Source organism: Gastrolobium bilobum, unplaced genomic scaffold (genome assembly GCF_033153095.1).
Source record: "Gastrolobium bilobum isolate Gb01-03AN ecotype WA unplaced genomic scaffold, APGP_CSIRO_Gbil_v1 utg142824, whole genome shotgun sequence".
In the NCBI taxonomy this organism is placed as follows: Eukaryota; Viridiplantae; Streptophyta; class Magnoliopsida; order Fabales; family Fabaceae; genus Gastrolobium; species Gastrolobium bilobum.
The window spans coordinates 64,580-79,150 of NW_026899869.1; the positions used below are offsets into that span (position 1 = coordinate 64,580).

The 14,571-nt window shown below is 36.1% G+C and overlaps 2 protein-coding genes across 2 annotated transcripts; one reads left to right on the forward strand and one right to left on the reverse strand.

Annotated features, from left to right (window-relative positions):
* Positions 1-72: 72 nt before the first annotated feature.
* On the forward strand, positions 73-10,467 carry LOC133294028 (ubiquitin carboxyl-terminal hydrolase 25). The gene is made up of 9 exons (XM_061492674.1): positions 73-414; positions 510-978; positions 1,080-1,155; positions 1,252-1,344; positions 6,113-6,199; positions 6,292-7,073; positions 7,822-7,950; positions 9,436-9,569; positions 9,700-10,467. The coding sequence occupies exons 1-8, from the start codon at positions 240-242 to the stop codon at positions 9,557-9,559; spliced, it is 1,935 nt and encodes a 644-aa protein (XP_061348658.1). The 5' UTR covers positions 73-239; the 3' UTR covers positions 9,560-9,569; positions 9,700-10,467.
* Positions 10,468-12,104: 1,637 nt separating this feature from the next.
* On the reverse strand, positions 12,105-12,974 carry LOC133294029 (nicotianamine synthase-like). The gene has a single exon (XM_061492675.1). The coding sequence runs from the start codon at positions 12,957-12,959 to the stop codon at positions 12,105-12,107; it is 855 nt and encodes a 284-aa protein (XP_061348659.1). The 5' UTR covers positions 12,960-12,974.
* Between the last annotated feature and the right edge of the window lie 1,597 nt (positions 12,975-14,571).

Consider the following 14,571-nt stretch of genomic DNA (forward strand, 5'->3'; position numbering starts at 1 on the left):
TATTCCTCTTTTTTTTTTTTTTTTTTTTTTATCTCAGGGGGAGATTAGAAGGTGCTAGAAGGGGGGAAAAAAACACTTAGAGAGGAACAGAGAGGGAAAAAACTGAAAAAAAAAGAGCCTCAGGGAGAGCGAGCGCGCGCGATGCGATTGCGGTGGCGGCGGTGGTCAGGGTTGTTGAGCTCCCCTTCGACGGCGGCGCCGTCCAATGCAACGAAGGAAGCGGTTTGCGGTGGTCGTTGATGGCCCTGCAGATGACTTGGCAGCCGAGTCTCCTGAGTCAGAAGCGCAAAACCGGTCCTCCGTTAGGGCTCCGAAACCTGGGGAACTCGTGCTACCTCAATAGCGTTCTCCAGTGCCTCACCTACACTCCCCCTCTCGCCAATTTCTGCCTCCGTTTTCAACACTCCTCTCTCTGTAAAACCCTTACTCTCTTATTTCCCTCTATTTTCCTTCGTTTTCCTTAATTTTCTTCTTTTCGTGCCCTAACCTATTCCTTTTTCCTCTTTCAGGTGATTCTTCTGCTTCATCTTGCCCCTTCTGCATACTGGAGAAGCAAATTGCGCGCTCCCTCCGTGTCGATCTCCCTCACGACGCTCCTTCCAAGATCCAGAGCTGCCTCCGAATCTTCGCCGAGCACTTCCGCTGCGGTCGCCAGGAGGACGCGCACGAGTTCCTCCGTTACGTCATCGACGCCTGCCACAACACCTGCCTCCGCCTCAAGAAGCTCCGCCGGAAAGATACTGCCATCGGCACCTCTGCCTCTGGTGCTGCCGGTGGCAGTACCGTGGTGAAGGAGATTTTCGGTGGAGCCTTGCAGAGTCAGGTGAAGTGTCTGTGTTGTGGATATGAGTCCAATAAGGTTGATGAGATAATGGATATTAGTCTTGACGTTTTCCATAGTAACTCGCTTAGAGACTCCATGCAAAAGTTTTTTCAGCCTGAGGTTTTAGATGGCAACAATAAGTACAAGTGTGATAAGTGAGTGTGTTCTTCTCCTTTTTGCTTTAAGTGTTTTAAAATATTTGTTTTTGGGTATGCATGGGTTTTATTGAAAGCATGAACTTGCGGGTGTTGTTCAGTTGTAAGAAATTGGTGCCGGCTAAGAAGCAGATGTCCATACTCCAAGCACCTAATGTACTTGTTATACAACTCAAGGTTGGTTATGTTTCTTGTTCTTTGTGTTGGTTGATTGGATTAGTGGCGACTCCGGTTTTTTGGAATGATTGTGTGCTGCTGAATTTTGGATTTTAGAGATTTGAGGGCATATTGGGTGTCAAGATTGATAAGGCTGTTGCATTTGAAGAGGTTTTGGTGCTCTCTAGCTTCATGGCCAAAGCAAGCCAGGTATGTTTGGTGTTCATTTTGAATTAGTTACTGCAAAAGTTTGTGTTTGTGTTTGATTTTGGGCATGGAGGCGCACCCTTACATTTGATGCTAAATTGTTTTTTGATAAGCACTCATGATTGATTCTAGAGTTTCCTGTCACTCAAATTTACTATTATTATTATTTATTAATAAGAAAAAATATTAAGAAAGAAGAGAGGTACAAAGTGAGGAGGATAAGATATCCCCCACAAGAAAACTAAAGAAAGAGAAAATTACAACCAAACCGAAGAAATGGAACAAGATTAAAAATGCACAATGGTTGGCTTGGCAGCCCACTGTTATTTGTTTTTAATGTATGCATGATGGTTAGCTTGTACAGAAGCCTATCAAATGAGATGATTGTGCTCTTTTTGTTCTTGGGAGATGAAAAATAAAAACAATTTTTGATACCATATAGGATTGGCGTTGCATTTTGAGGTCAAATGGGAAATACCTTTGGGTACATTGTGGTTTCATACTTTATTATTGCGTGAGATTGGTTTCTGTTAGGTGGTTGATAAGGGAAACAGCTGTAATAACTGAATATTTAGTTGGAAGAAGCTTTTAGTTGTAATATGACAGCTGGACTGTTAGTTAAAAGGGGGTTTGTAGGGTATAACTAGAAATTGATGGAAGACTGCATTTAGTTTTTGGTTGTTGAGAGAAATTGGAATTGAAAGAACCAGGTTTCTCAAATACTTGGAGTCTGGAGAGATAGAGAGAATCCTACTTTTGTATCATTCTCGTTCTTTGTTCTGTATCTCATTGATACTAATCAGCTATGTAGCACCAACACGACACGTGACATGACATGATATGACACTCCGACACTTCAATTCTAAAAAAATATAGATTTCGACACGTTGGGACCCGTTTTAATATTAAATAATATTTTTAATTTATATAGTGTATATTTCATTTAATATTCAATATTCTAAGTATTTAACAAAAAAATGAAATTAAACTAATAATACTCATCAATTTAACCAAAAAAATTCAAAGAAAATAAATCATTTCCATAAGATTCAATAAACCATTCAATTAGACAAACTCTTAAAATATGACAAAAAATAAAATAAAATAAAGACACCAGATCATTCCACTGTAGTAATGAAGTTTAGTCTTTTTGCATCAAATGAAAGTTATTTAAGAATAAACTCACACAATACTTATTAAAAGAGAGAAGAAGTTGTGTGTTTTTCTGGGAATACATTTTCCTCTCTCATCGAAAATTTGCCATCCGTTGATTGAACCGAATTTATGGGGTCCTCGTTTGATCTAACGGTCAACGACACACCAACCCTTTTCCCTTTGATAACAAAAATTAAAACTTTTTGGCCTTCCAGTGTTTATCTCTGCCCGAGTTCGATTCCTTTGTTTGGTTTGACGGACACATAAAGGGAGAGAGCCAAAAGGGAAGATGAGGGTTGTCAAGTCTCAGGGGTGGCAACCATGCAAGAAGAAGAGACTTGGATTTTAGAGACAGAAATTCTATTATTTTAGAGAGAGAGAAAGAGAAGGACTTTGAAAAGAGAAGAAGTCATGTTCGGGGCAAGGTGGTGGTGGCAGCTCGAGGAACCGTGTGGGCAATTTTGCGAAGGTGGTGGTGGCAGCTCGAGGAACCGTGTGGACTATTTTGCGAAGGTGAAGTTTGCTCTCTCTTATCAAGCAGGAAGAGCAAAGCGAACGACGGCAGATGAAGAAGAAGCAATGAGCATGAAGCACCACAGACCACGAAGGCAGTGAGAAGTGATGGCAGAGCTAAGCGTAGATCGCGTGAAAAAGAATGAGAGATAAGTTAGAAATGTTTAGGGTTTAGTTTTTATTAAATGCTATTTTTTTTTTTAAATTTTAATTTTATTAATATTTTTTAATTTTTTTAAAATATATTTAAAAAATATATATATATATATATATTTTTCGAAAATGCCATTTGACCGTGTCCGACACCGTCAAATTCGCATGTCGAAATGGTCAACGTGTCGGGAATGTTGTCTGCATGTCGGACATCGTGTCGGACACAACACTCCTTGTTTTTTAGCGTGTCCGTACTTCCTAGCTGTTGAGAGTTTTTTTCTGTAATAAAGATCATTGTTCAACCAATTTTTGATCCAGTTCTAAAAGGGTAGAAAAGAGGCATTAAGAGGGGCTGAATCCAGCCATGGGCAATGGAGAAGAGGGCTGAACTGAGATCGGAAAGGCACTGCCGAGAGCGAGAGACCTTCGATTAGTGACTGAAACCAGGATATGGTAGCAGATTTGGGTAGAGAACAAGGTGTTGAGCACAACACAGACAAGTTGTGGCCAGAAAGACAGCCGGATTCGCTGCCATATGCAGCTAGGAGCTGCAGCGCATGGTCAAGGAGCAGAAAGACATCATTGGCACGTTGGAGCACGTGACGTTGCAGATGGAGGTGGGACCGTTGGGGTTCGACCTGGTTGCCCGAGATGAAGCAGATCAAGGGGTCACTGGTCAGAAAGGACATTGGTTGGCAGCTGATGGTGACTGTAACATGGAATGATGATGGAGAAGTTGTTCGGGTGCCGGAAGGAGGACAAATCACAGGAAAATGGAGTTGAAATGTTATTTTTGGGGAAAAAAAATGTTCACCAATGGGCAATGGATCCACTAGGTAGGCAAGGATAAGGGTTGCTTCTCATCAGGCTCCTAGATATCATGTTGGGATAAGAGGAAAGAAGGGACATTTAGTGAAACCTGTGTATTAGGCTACACAGCAGAGACTGAATTATACATGTGAAAAACAATAATTACAAAAATACTAGATACCCTAATTTCTTTTAATACATGATTTGGTGAGCTTATACAGTGAATCGAAACATTACTAATACAATGAATCTAGAGACTATTTACATTATCAACTGGGGCAATCTATAGTTATATAGATGGCAATTAGTTTTGCTTTTAGGTTCGTGTGCCTTGCAAAATTGGTATATGAGGCTGATTTACTGGCTGGCAGATAAAATGAAATTGTGATAAATACTGATTCCATCCAATCTATGGAAAGGTCCAAAGCTGGTCATGCTGTTATGGTTACAGTAGTTACACATCATCTTTTTAGACAATCACATGCTCTGAATTTAAGCATATTGTATTCTATCTATCGGAATTTGATTATGGACCTCATATTAGAAGACAAGATATATACAAGTGTATTGATACACCTGTTGGATATTAGTATAGTCCCCAAGGGTTTCGTATTTGACCCTTCTGGATATTATATGATGTTGAGGGTTGGTTGTCCAGTCAATGCTGAAATTCTGAGCTAGAATTCTAGGGACCCTGCCTTTGTTCTTTTGCTGTTAGACATGGACAACTTGTGTAGACATGGAAAACCTGTTAGACAAGGTGAATGTTTCAGGGGAGGAGTATTGTTAGGAGTGGGATGAGGGAAACAGCTGTAATAACTGAAGAGGTAGTTAGTCAGTTGTAATATGATTGCTGGAGTGCTAGTTAGGAAAACCTTTTACAGAATGGGAAGGAAGAGAAGGTTTATAAGGTATAACTAGGAATAAAGGGAAAATTGGAATTAGCTTTTGGTTCTTGAGAGAAATTGGGAGGGAGAGAATCAGGTCTCTTGAATACCAGGAGAGATAGAGAGAGAATCCTACTTTTCTATCATTCTTGATATCTGCTCTGTATTTCATTGATACTGATCAGAGTGTTCTTTTGTAATAAAGGTTTGTTACCTATTTTTCATCCAGTTCCATCAGTTTCCTCAACATCTTTAGGTGCTATTGGTGTTTGCTTTATAAGTCTGTCTATGTTGTTTGCTATGAATATAGGGTTTCCTTTAGCAATCTGATGTAATAAGGAGTATAATCCTCTTAAGGGGTTTTGAATAGAATCCTGTAATCATGACTTGGATTGTTGTCAAAGCACGTTGAGTTAAGAAGAGTTAGTAGATACTCTAGTTGTACATCTTGGGTATTGTGTAGAAAATTGTTGTATTGCTATTAAGCTTTGTGGTGGCTTGCTATATTGGAGCAGAATGATCAGGTTTGAAGAAGAAATCTCGCGTTACATCTTCTGTGGGATAGTATCACCGTTATGGCTTGTGGTTGGTAATCATAGACAAACATTTGGACGTATTGAAAAGCACTCTTGTATGAGTAAACCTGTCAAGAGTCATAGTAAAAGATTAATTTTGCAATATACAGCAGTTTGTAATCCATGAGAAGTATGGAAAGCATTAATGATAGAGGTCTGGGACCCATGAAAAATTCTAAATATCCTTTGATCTTAATCAACTTTGATTTTCTCTGTTTAATCCCATTTAATATTCAAATTATGGAATAAAATACAAGGTGAAATTGCTTGAAATGTTTAAGAACTGGGCTATATATATATATATATATATATATATATATATATTGACCTCTTTGATGCACTTGACCGCCAAATATAGAACATGAACTATCCATTATCCATTAAATATACATGCTCATACATACTTTAGGTGATATTTAATTGTAAAAAGAGTGTCTAGGTTGGGACTTCAAACTAATTGGTGAAACTTCATAGAGGCTAACACTGTATATCGATGAACCACTAACAATAAAAAGCATAAATTTCTTGGTGAATGCCAACAAAGTTTCAGTATTTTTCCAATCTAGGCTGACCTTTTGTAAGACTGGTGCTACATGACCCATATTTCTCTAGTCTTTTTTCCCCCCATTCTAATATTTTATCTAGCTTCCTTCCTTTCTAACAGTCATGTTGATGTAGGATCCACAACCAGAATATAAGCTCTTTGGTACTATTGTGCATTCAGGCTACTCCCCCGAATCTGGTCACTATTATTCTTATATAAAGGTTTGTGAATTTATAGTTCATCTGTACACAAACTATAGCCAATACATTCATTCCCAAATATGCCAGAATCTAATTTCCTATTCTGTTCACAGGATGCAATGGGCAGGTGGTATTGCTGTGATGATTCTTGTGTGACAGTTGCAACCTTGCAAGAAGTTTTGTCAGAAAAGGTTTATATTCTTTTTTTCTCTCGAACTAACCAAAGGCCAGTTCCAAATGGTAATTCTCGTGCTTCAAATGGTGTAAAGCCTCATCATTCCAATGGGAGTGAGGCATCTGAATGCCCAAAGGTTGATGTACCCCCGAAAACAGTGCATGCAAAATCAAATTCTGAGCAATCTGCTTGGAAGGATATGCCGTGTGTATCTAAGATTGGTAAAGTGCCTTCGAGTTCACGAGTGAAGTTTGATATTAATGGAAGTTCTACTTCCAAAAGAATTCCTGCTCCTGCAAGTGTCAATGGGAAAGTTGATATTTCTAAGAATCAGTCCTTAGCAATAAATGGGTATGTTAAAGACTCAGTTTCTTTGGAAAATGGTAAGAAAGAACCTTCATCATTACCCACTGAGAATGGCTTTCACAAAACTAAAGTTGCCGTTGCTGACAACTCAAAAAGAAAGGAGTCATCGTTAACAAATGGATACTCTGATATTCAGACAGTTGATATGCATTCTGTGAAATCAGATCCTCCGGAAGATACTGATAGAAGCAGGGTAATAACAGGTAGAGGGCCTGACAACTTTAAGCAAGAAAGCAATGGCATCAACAGCCAACCTAAATTATTGGGAAATAAGAGAAAGATACGGGAGGTTCCATGCATTTTGCTTGCCCAAGATGGTCAGTCTCGAGCAAGAGTTCAAGAAATGAAGGACGAGTATGACATAATGAAACTCATCTTTTTTTTTTTTTAAAAAAATTTTTCTTACTAATTTTAGTTTAATAATATGTTAAATAAAGATTTTTTTTTACTGATGCCTTAGCATGCATTTTTTTTTCCTGGTATACATTGATATGTTTTGTCTCATACTTTTGAATGTGTTTTTTATTGCTGAGATTCAGACTTTGGTAGCTGGGGTTTGGACTGTCAAAGTTAGTTAATGTTTGACATTGTTTTGTTAAAGTCTTAATTCTGTTGAGGCTTTGATATTTGTTGTTTTTATTGTTTCGATAACCTTATTGGTGGGGAAGGGGATACAAGAATCGGATACATGTCTTTTGGCATCCCAGTCACTTAGCCATTCCCATCTGAAGGAAACATTGTGCAATCAATAATGTTAGTGGATGCTCCACAATAACTTTTATTTCCGTCATTTCATTATTTATTTATTTCTTCCTTTCAATACCTCACATGTTAAAATATGTTGATGATATATCTTTTCAGGATATTTTAGTCTTGTTGATTCATGCTGTGCTTAAATCATGCTTGTTACCTTCTTTTTTCATGCCCAAAATTGTATACACACTTGTTCACATTTATGTACTTATTTCCTTTGACAATCAGTTCGACACCTCTACTTGCTAAAATATTCACTATGTGTCTGATTCTGAATTTCTGATGCTGTTTTCTTTCTAAAAATTTCATATGCCTGATTCTGATACTATGTTTTCGAAATATAACTCAGTCTTGGGAAAGAAGCAAAGTCAACTTTGAAGTCGTGTGGCTGGACAGATATGGTCTATGACTTCATGCGTTCTAGAAAGAGGTTACGTGCTCAAGAAGCTGGAAATTTAGCAAGTGGAGATCAAACAAGGTAAGTTTGATGATATTCTACATCGCTTTAAGCATTGAACCCATTGATTTTATATACAAACGTGGCTGTAGCACAATTCTGTGAATATTTTCATGTTCATTATTACTTGTTAAGTATGAAAGAGTTTGATTTCAAACTATGACTATAGATGATAGGAATGAGACTCGAGCAATATCTGATGAGTCCAAGCCCAATTCTGGTTTATCAAAGGAGGACCAATAAGAAAGAGTGAATGACGTGGCAGGAGTCTGTTTTGGGTGGGTGCGTTCCGGAGAGAGAGAGAGTGGAATTTGTTTGTTAGTTGGTTGCTTTATAGCAAGGGGTTTTGGCTTTTGAGGGGGTTATGCAGAATTTACGTTTGGTTTCTACACTTGTAGAAAGGGCTAGGAGAATTTCTCTGTAGTTTTATCGCTGTAATAGTTTCTATTTTCATACATATACAAATTACTCCCTCTTGATCAATAGGAGTTTAATTCCTATCAATAGATGCTAGCTGAAGGGCTGTAGGGTTCTAAAATCAAGCTTATGCATACCAGATGAAACTTTAGAGAAGTGTGATTCACCATTAGATGTTAGAGGAGACAATGGTGTAGGAAACTTATCGATGATTTCATCTATAGTAGTCAGGGCTTCTATTTTGTTATTGAGTTATGAAAAAGTGTAGAGGAAATGGTAAGAGATCACCATTTGGCATTTATTTTTGAATCAATTTTTTGTATTTCAAGGGGTGGGGTGGGGGGTGAGGCTTACAATGATACTGTTGGGAATTTGGCATCTTTGGTAGTTGAGTGATTTTGAATATTGAAGATTGGGTTTGAGCGTCAATTTGCATAAAAATAGTGGGCCAATATTATTCAGTGGCAGGACATTCTCAACCGCTGAACGTTTTAGACTGTTAGCTCTGGAGGCTGTTTGCATGCTCATGTCTATGTGCAATTGTGCATGTCATGTGCTTTGTTTATACTTGTCGAAACAAACAGGTAAAAAAGAATGGTTCCGACATGATATGTCCAAGGCCTTGACCGTAACGTTGTGTATTTAGCTTAGTTTGGTTGTACCTATATGAGTATGTGGGCAGAGGTTTGTCATTCTTTTTCCTTTTTTTTTTTTTTTTAATGATTGCATGTCCATTTATGCTCATCTTTGTGCAGTAATGATTTATAATGTGGCTTTGCCTTGACAACCCAGCTTTTCCAATCACAGTGCTGTATACTAATGGGATATTTAGTCTCAATTCTCAAAAATGGAAGGAGGAAGAAGAATCCAAGAATTGCTGAAATCCTTGTTTGAGTTTTATAAATGGTTTCTTAATAGTGTTTTTTTGTTTTTTTTTTTTGGGTCCGTAGTGTTATTTCTTTAATAATTTAACAAATATGTACTGAAAATTTCCTCAAACATTTCTTAATATATGGACTACGGTGATTGTTATTTGACTCTTACTGGTTATATAATCTTTGGCTTGGATGTGCTCTACATGCAACGCAGGAAGTTGTTAATAGGAGATGCCAAGGAAGCTTTCATATCACAGATTCCCGAATCATTGAGAAAGGATCTGATTGAACGTCTCCGAACATTTAGCCAAGAAAAAGTACAATTTGAAGGACCTTGATCAGAATATGGTATGAGGTGATCTATTATTTTATAAATTTTCCATTCTATAAGCCTTTTATAAGCCTTTAAATCAGTGATTTATGTACTAAAAAAGTTTGTGATTTGATAGTTTTCTATTTTATTTCCAAAATGTTGCAGCTGGTTGATCTGTCTTGCTAGTGAGGCTTGGTGTGTATACTCTGTATTACTAACTATTGTAGAGATGGTGGTACCCGTACTGGAATGCTCAGTTTGGGTTTGTTACCAACTGACTCTTTGAGCTAGTGCTGGCAATAGCAGTAGGAGAATGTGGAGACTGTTATCTTTCAAGCCCTCCCAACAGTGGCTTTGTTTTGCTTCTACTTGCTTCATGCATATTTGATATGGAAGTTCAGATTTCATGTCTTGGCATAAGTTTTCTTTCTCCATGGAGGCTATACAGTTCTATTGAATCTTGCGGTGAGCGTGTCAGGAATTCTATTCATTTTGTACAATATCTCTTTAGTCATGTATTGGAGCAAAATCTTCCTTTTTATATAAAATTGCTCAACAAATTTTGAATCGAAGATGAGGCTGTCGGCTGTGTATGGCTTATGGATACATGCTCTCAACAATATCACTGCTCTTTCCGGTATAAATTAAGAAATTCATTCACTAAATGCTTCTAGCGCTTGAAAGAGAGCAAGAACACCAATTTTGAAGAGTATATGATTTAATTATGATAGACACATCAGCACCTACATAACGTAGTATTGTATTTGTCATAGTTTTCGAGATAGAAAAATGAAAAATTCTTTACTGTCGACAGAAGTTGCAAATATGTTCGTAGACAAAATGACATTTGGTTCCAGTTCTTAAAATACGTCAAATATTTTCATTGCACTTTTTTACTTATAAAATATGACTTTCATTTGCGGAGTTTTTGTCGAAGTGGGAAAAACTAAATTACCAAAAAATATTTAAAATTTGTTTTCTGAAATGGTATAGTTTTGTACATGCGGGTATGTGAGTACAATACATTATTGCACGTGGTACCTCGAATGGCGTCACGTGATAATGTCTCTTCTTTTTTAAGAAAATTTACTAGTGTCATGTGGCAATTTCTAAGAGAGACATTGGACCGTGTGGCTCTTCATCGTCCCCTCTCCCAAATTCTTTTCCTTTTTTTTTGGTAAATTTTTCTTTTCCTCTTTATATAAACCTGTTCTTCCTTCTTCACCCTTACCCTCACTCTGATCATGAGTTTCATCCTTTTCATTCCCTTTCATTGCTTTGGTACTTTTAACACCTAGTTCAATAACCGTTTCTTTATATTTTATTTTCGTTATATTCATGGTTAATTATTTATATTATTTATTATCAATTTTTGTTTTGATAATTATGTCCTTTGTTATTATTTTCTTATTAATACTAAATTTAGTTTTGTCATTTATTATTTAGTAATATTTTTATGTGTGAATTTTATTTAGTAATGTATATTAATAATATATTATAGAAATTAGACATGGCATCTAGTTTGTCATCTAGTGTGTGATCTATTGATCTAGGTCTAGTGGATGTGGATGAATCAGTGTTCAACACTGTTGACGATGCAAGAAGTCCGCATGTTGCAATGCATGTTAATTGGAGAGCCCAACATAATGATTACCATTACATAAACACAAACGCAATGTATGTATTGATCATTATGCAATGGTTTCTTAGTTATTAACATCAGTTTAATACATTTGATCATTTATAGGTGTGAGCTTCGTTGGTTGCACCAAGGTATAGACTGGAACATTAGCGGTATAAACTTGACATTAGGTAAGATTATCTTGTATCATTAAAATAATTAATGTTGATTTACTAGTTGTTATTAGTAATGTTATACCTATGTTGTATTGTGCATAAACTAAGTAGAAGCTGTCGACACTTGCCATTCTGCAAGGTCATCATATATGGAAGTCTATTTTACGTATGAGATTTTATAACCATATCATTTGTAAATTCTTGGATGAGCGGAATTATAATTTGCTAGAGAGATATAATATAAAATTATTGAAGACCCGTCACTTATCAATTTGAATTTTTAGGTGAGATGGTTGCTTATTATGATATCAGAGTCAAGGTGACCACAAGGTCACAAACTCAATTCTCACTTTGGAGTTATAATATCATATAGGATGAAAATAAAGACCTCTTCTTATGATAACAATATGGATCAACTTACTTCTCATAGAGATGTTTTATAACTATTTTGACATAGGATTAATCCTTTTACTAAATATGTGCTTATACACTAGTCCACATAGAGAAAAAAAAATACAATAATCTTGTACTTGGATACCAAAGGCACTTAGTTTAAACAAAACAATACCATGGATTAATATGGTCACAAGAATGTCAACAACGAACAAACACTTATGATTAAGACGAATGAAGTACGCACTATAAGACACTAAACAACACCAAGCTAAGTAGCATATAAGAAACCCCAACCCAACAAAGAACAAAACACATTGGAATAAATACTAGAGAGCACAAATCTTCAAGTAGAAATATAACTTGTGTGGTTGTTGAGGCTAAACATTAGGCTTGCGAAGAAGCACAACTGAGTTGATCACATCATTTGTTGGATGAAAGATGGTAAGCACCTCAAAATCCAGCAAGTCATGCTCCTCAACAATAGGGTACAAGAAAGCTCTAGCACCTTTAGCACTTCTCACAAGCAAAACACCACCCTCCTTCATGTACTTTCTTATGTGTCCCATAATCTTTACTTTTTCTTCTCTGCTCATACCCACAAGTGCTGCCAAAAATATGCAATCATATTGCCCCAACCTCTCTCTCAGTTCCATAATGTCATATGTCTCAAACTTCATTCTCTTCTCAAGTGCTGCATCTGAAGCAACAATCTTGCGAGCAGCCTCATTTGCCTTCTCATCAATATCAAAGTTATCAAAATGGGTAGATTCCATGTGATGAATGGCCATTATAATTGAAGTGAGTGGCATTGGACCAGACCCCACAAATGCTACCTTCTTTGCATTCACCACTCCATTTTCTTTCAAGATTTTGTTCTCCAAGTTTGCTAGTTTGACATAGTTGCCATAGTAAGGGAAGAGAGTTAGATTGTTCAATGGCTTGGGTGTGTGGCTTATGAAAGTGGAGAATTCAAGCTCTAAAAGCCCTTCAGCACGACCACATAGGCTAATGAGACTCTCACGTATGTTCTTGACCTCTTGGGGCAAGGCCTCAATGTCAATGGATGAAGGGAGGGTGCAGAGTTTCACTAAGTGAGTGAAAAGGCTATTGACTTGCTTAGAAGGCCTAAGAGATTCTAGCTTAGAGATGCTTGCATGAAGTTGCATGAACTGAGCTATCAGAACCTCTGATGGAATTTGAGTTTCAAAGTTGAAGTTTTGGAAAGAAGCCATTGGTTGAAGTGAATTGAGTAGAAAGTGTAATAGGCAAAACAGAACTAAACAAGAATACTAGTTTTGCTATTTGACTTGTGGAAAAAGCAGAGAAGCGTTCAACTATTTATAGTTGCATGTGCTTAGACTTGAAAATTATAATCATTGGCAATCTGAAATCTATATTGGTCAAATGAAAAGTGGTGTTCCATGCCTTAAAGATTAATAACATAATCTTTAATGCGTCACCCGCATAAAGCTCTTGGAAGTTACATTTCATACTAATAATAAAAATTGATGGAAATGAACAGAAATGGCATCTCAAGTTTAATAAGGTTCATTTCACACACTGTGTTGAGAATGTAGAAGCATAATTTAGTAATGCGATATGTTCACACTAAACCGCAAAAGAATATTGGGATTGAAGTCCCGTTGTGGCATGGAGCATGCTAGTCAACAGTACAAGAAAGATCTTTCAAAAGATTTTTAAATCAAGAGATAAAGAAACGACAGAAAAAATAAAAATAAAAAAGTTCTTTCATGACATGCACTTGCTAATATTAATAAGAGTTGACAAATACTGTGGCGCATCGTTTGGATTGGGTTGGGATTAGGCTGTTGAAGCTTTCAATGGTCCGTACGTTATAATGTGGGGCTATGCCTATGGGGTAGAGCTCTTACATTTTTTCTTTCTTTTTTCATACATATTTTAGATAATATTTTTTTTAAAAAGTTCTAATCAGTTAAATCTTAATTAGTAGTTATTTTAATTATAAAAATATGTTAATCTACACACACTTAATCTTTTTTATTATTAAACTTTTATGGTAACTTATTTTTTTTGAGAATAGTAACTTAAATTTTGAATTGCAGTATTGTATTATAAAACTTAGATAAATTTCAAGTAGCTGTAGTGTTGTTCTCTCATAAAATTGTATGACACGTGTAATTTTTTAGTTACCTCATGCTCTTTTTCAAAGTTTTCATAGTTAAAATATTAATATTAATATATGTATGCATAAACAGAATAAAAAGCATTTGCAGTTTTGCACGATTCTCCTTTGTTTATAAGTCTATTTTGCAATTCTCCAAGTTCAACAGTTCTCTTTTATTATTTTTCTCAATATAAAAATGTTTAACTAATTGTTAATGGAGGATTATAACAATTATTATCTATTTCAATGCGCCGAGGAAAACTGTTTGCTTGGAAAAGGGGTAATTTGATAATTGTGCTAGCTAGATTTTATTTTATTTATTTATTTTTGAAAAACGGGACGACACGCGCAATCTATATGTTTTTGAAAAGATTTATTCAGCTTTATTCAATAGTAATAAACTCGCATTTATTAAATAAAGACAAAGTCAAATATAATAATTAACCAATAATAAAAGACCAATCAACAATTGAAATATCATATACATGTAATAAACCCTGGCCATGGGTTCAACAATTGAAATATCAAAAGTAATGTACAAAAAAAAAATATATATCAAAAGTAAAAGATCAATCAACAATTGAAATATCAATAGTAATAAATCCCCATTGCTAGCATTCATGGTCGATATGGTAGTTGTTGGAGGACAACGCCATAATGATCCAGGTTCAAATGCTGGTAGAGTCAAAAAAAATAAT

What these genes read in the sequence shown, in the direction of transcription:
- LOC133294028 (XM_061492674.1), top strand. Translation starts at nt 240, where the DNA reads ATGGCCCTGCAGATGACTTGGCAGCCGAGTCTCCTGAGTCAGAAGCGC. An exon ending in GTTCAAGAAATGAAGGACGA is followed by an intron (nt 7,074 to 7,821) that starts GTATGACATAAT and finishes AATATAACTCAG; the next exon opens with TCTTGGGAAAGAAGCAAAGT. An exon ending in GCAAGTGGAGATCAAACAAG is followed by an intron (nt 7,951 to 9,435) that starts GTAAGTTTGATG and finishes CATGCAACGCAG; the next exon opens with GAAGTTGTTAATAGGAGATG.
- LOC133294029 (XM_061492675.1), bottom strand. Translation starts at nt 12,959, where the DNA reads ATGGCTTCTTTCCAAAACTTCAACTTTGAAACTCAAATTCCATCAGAG.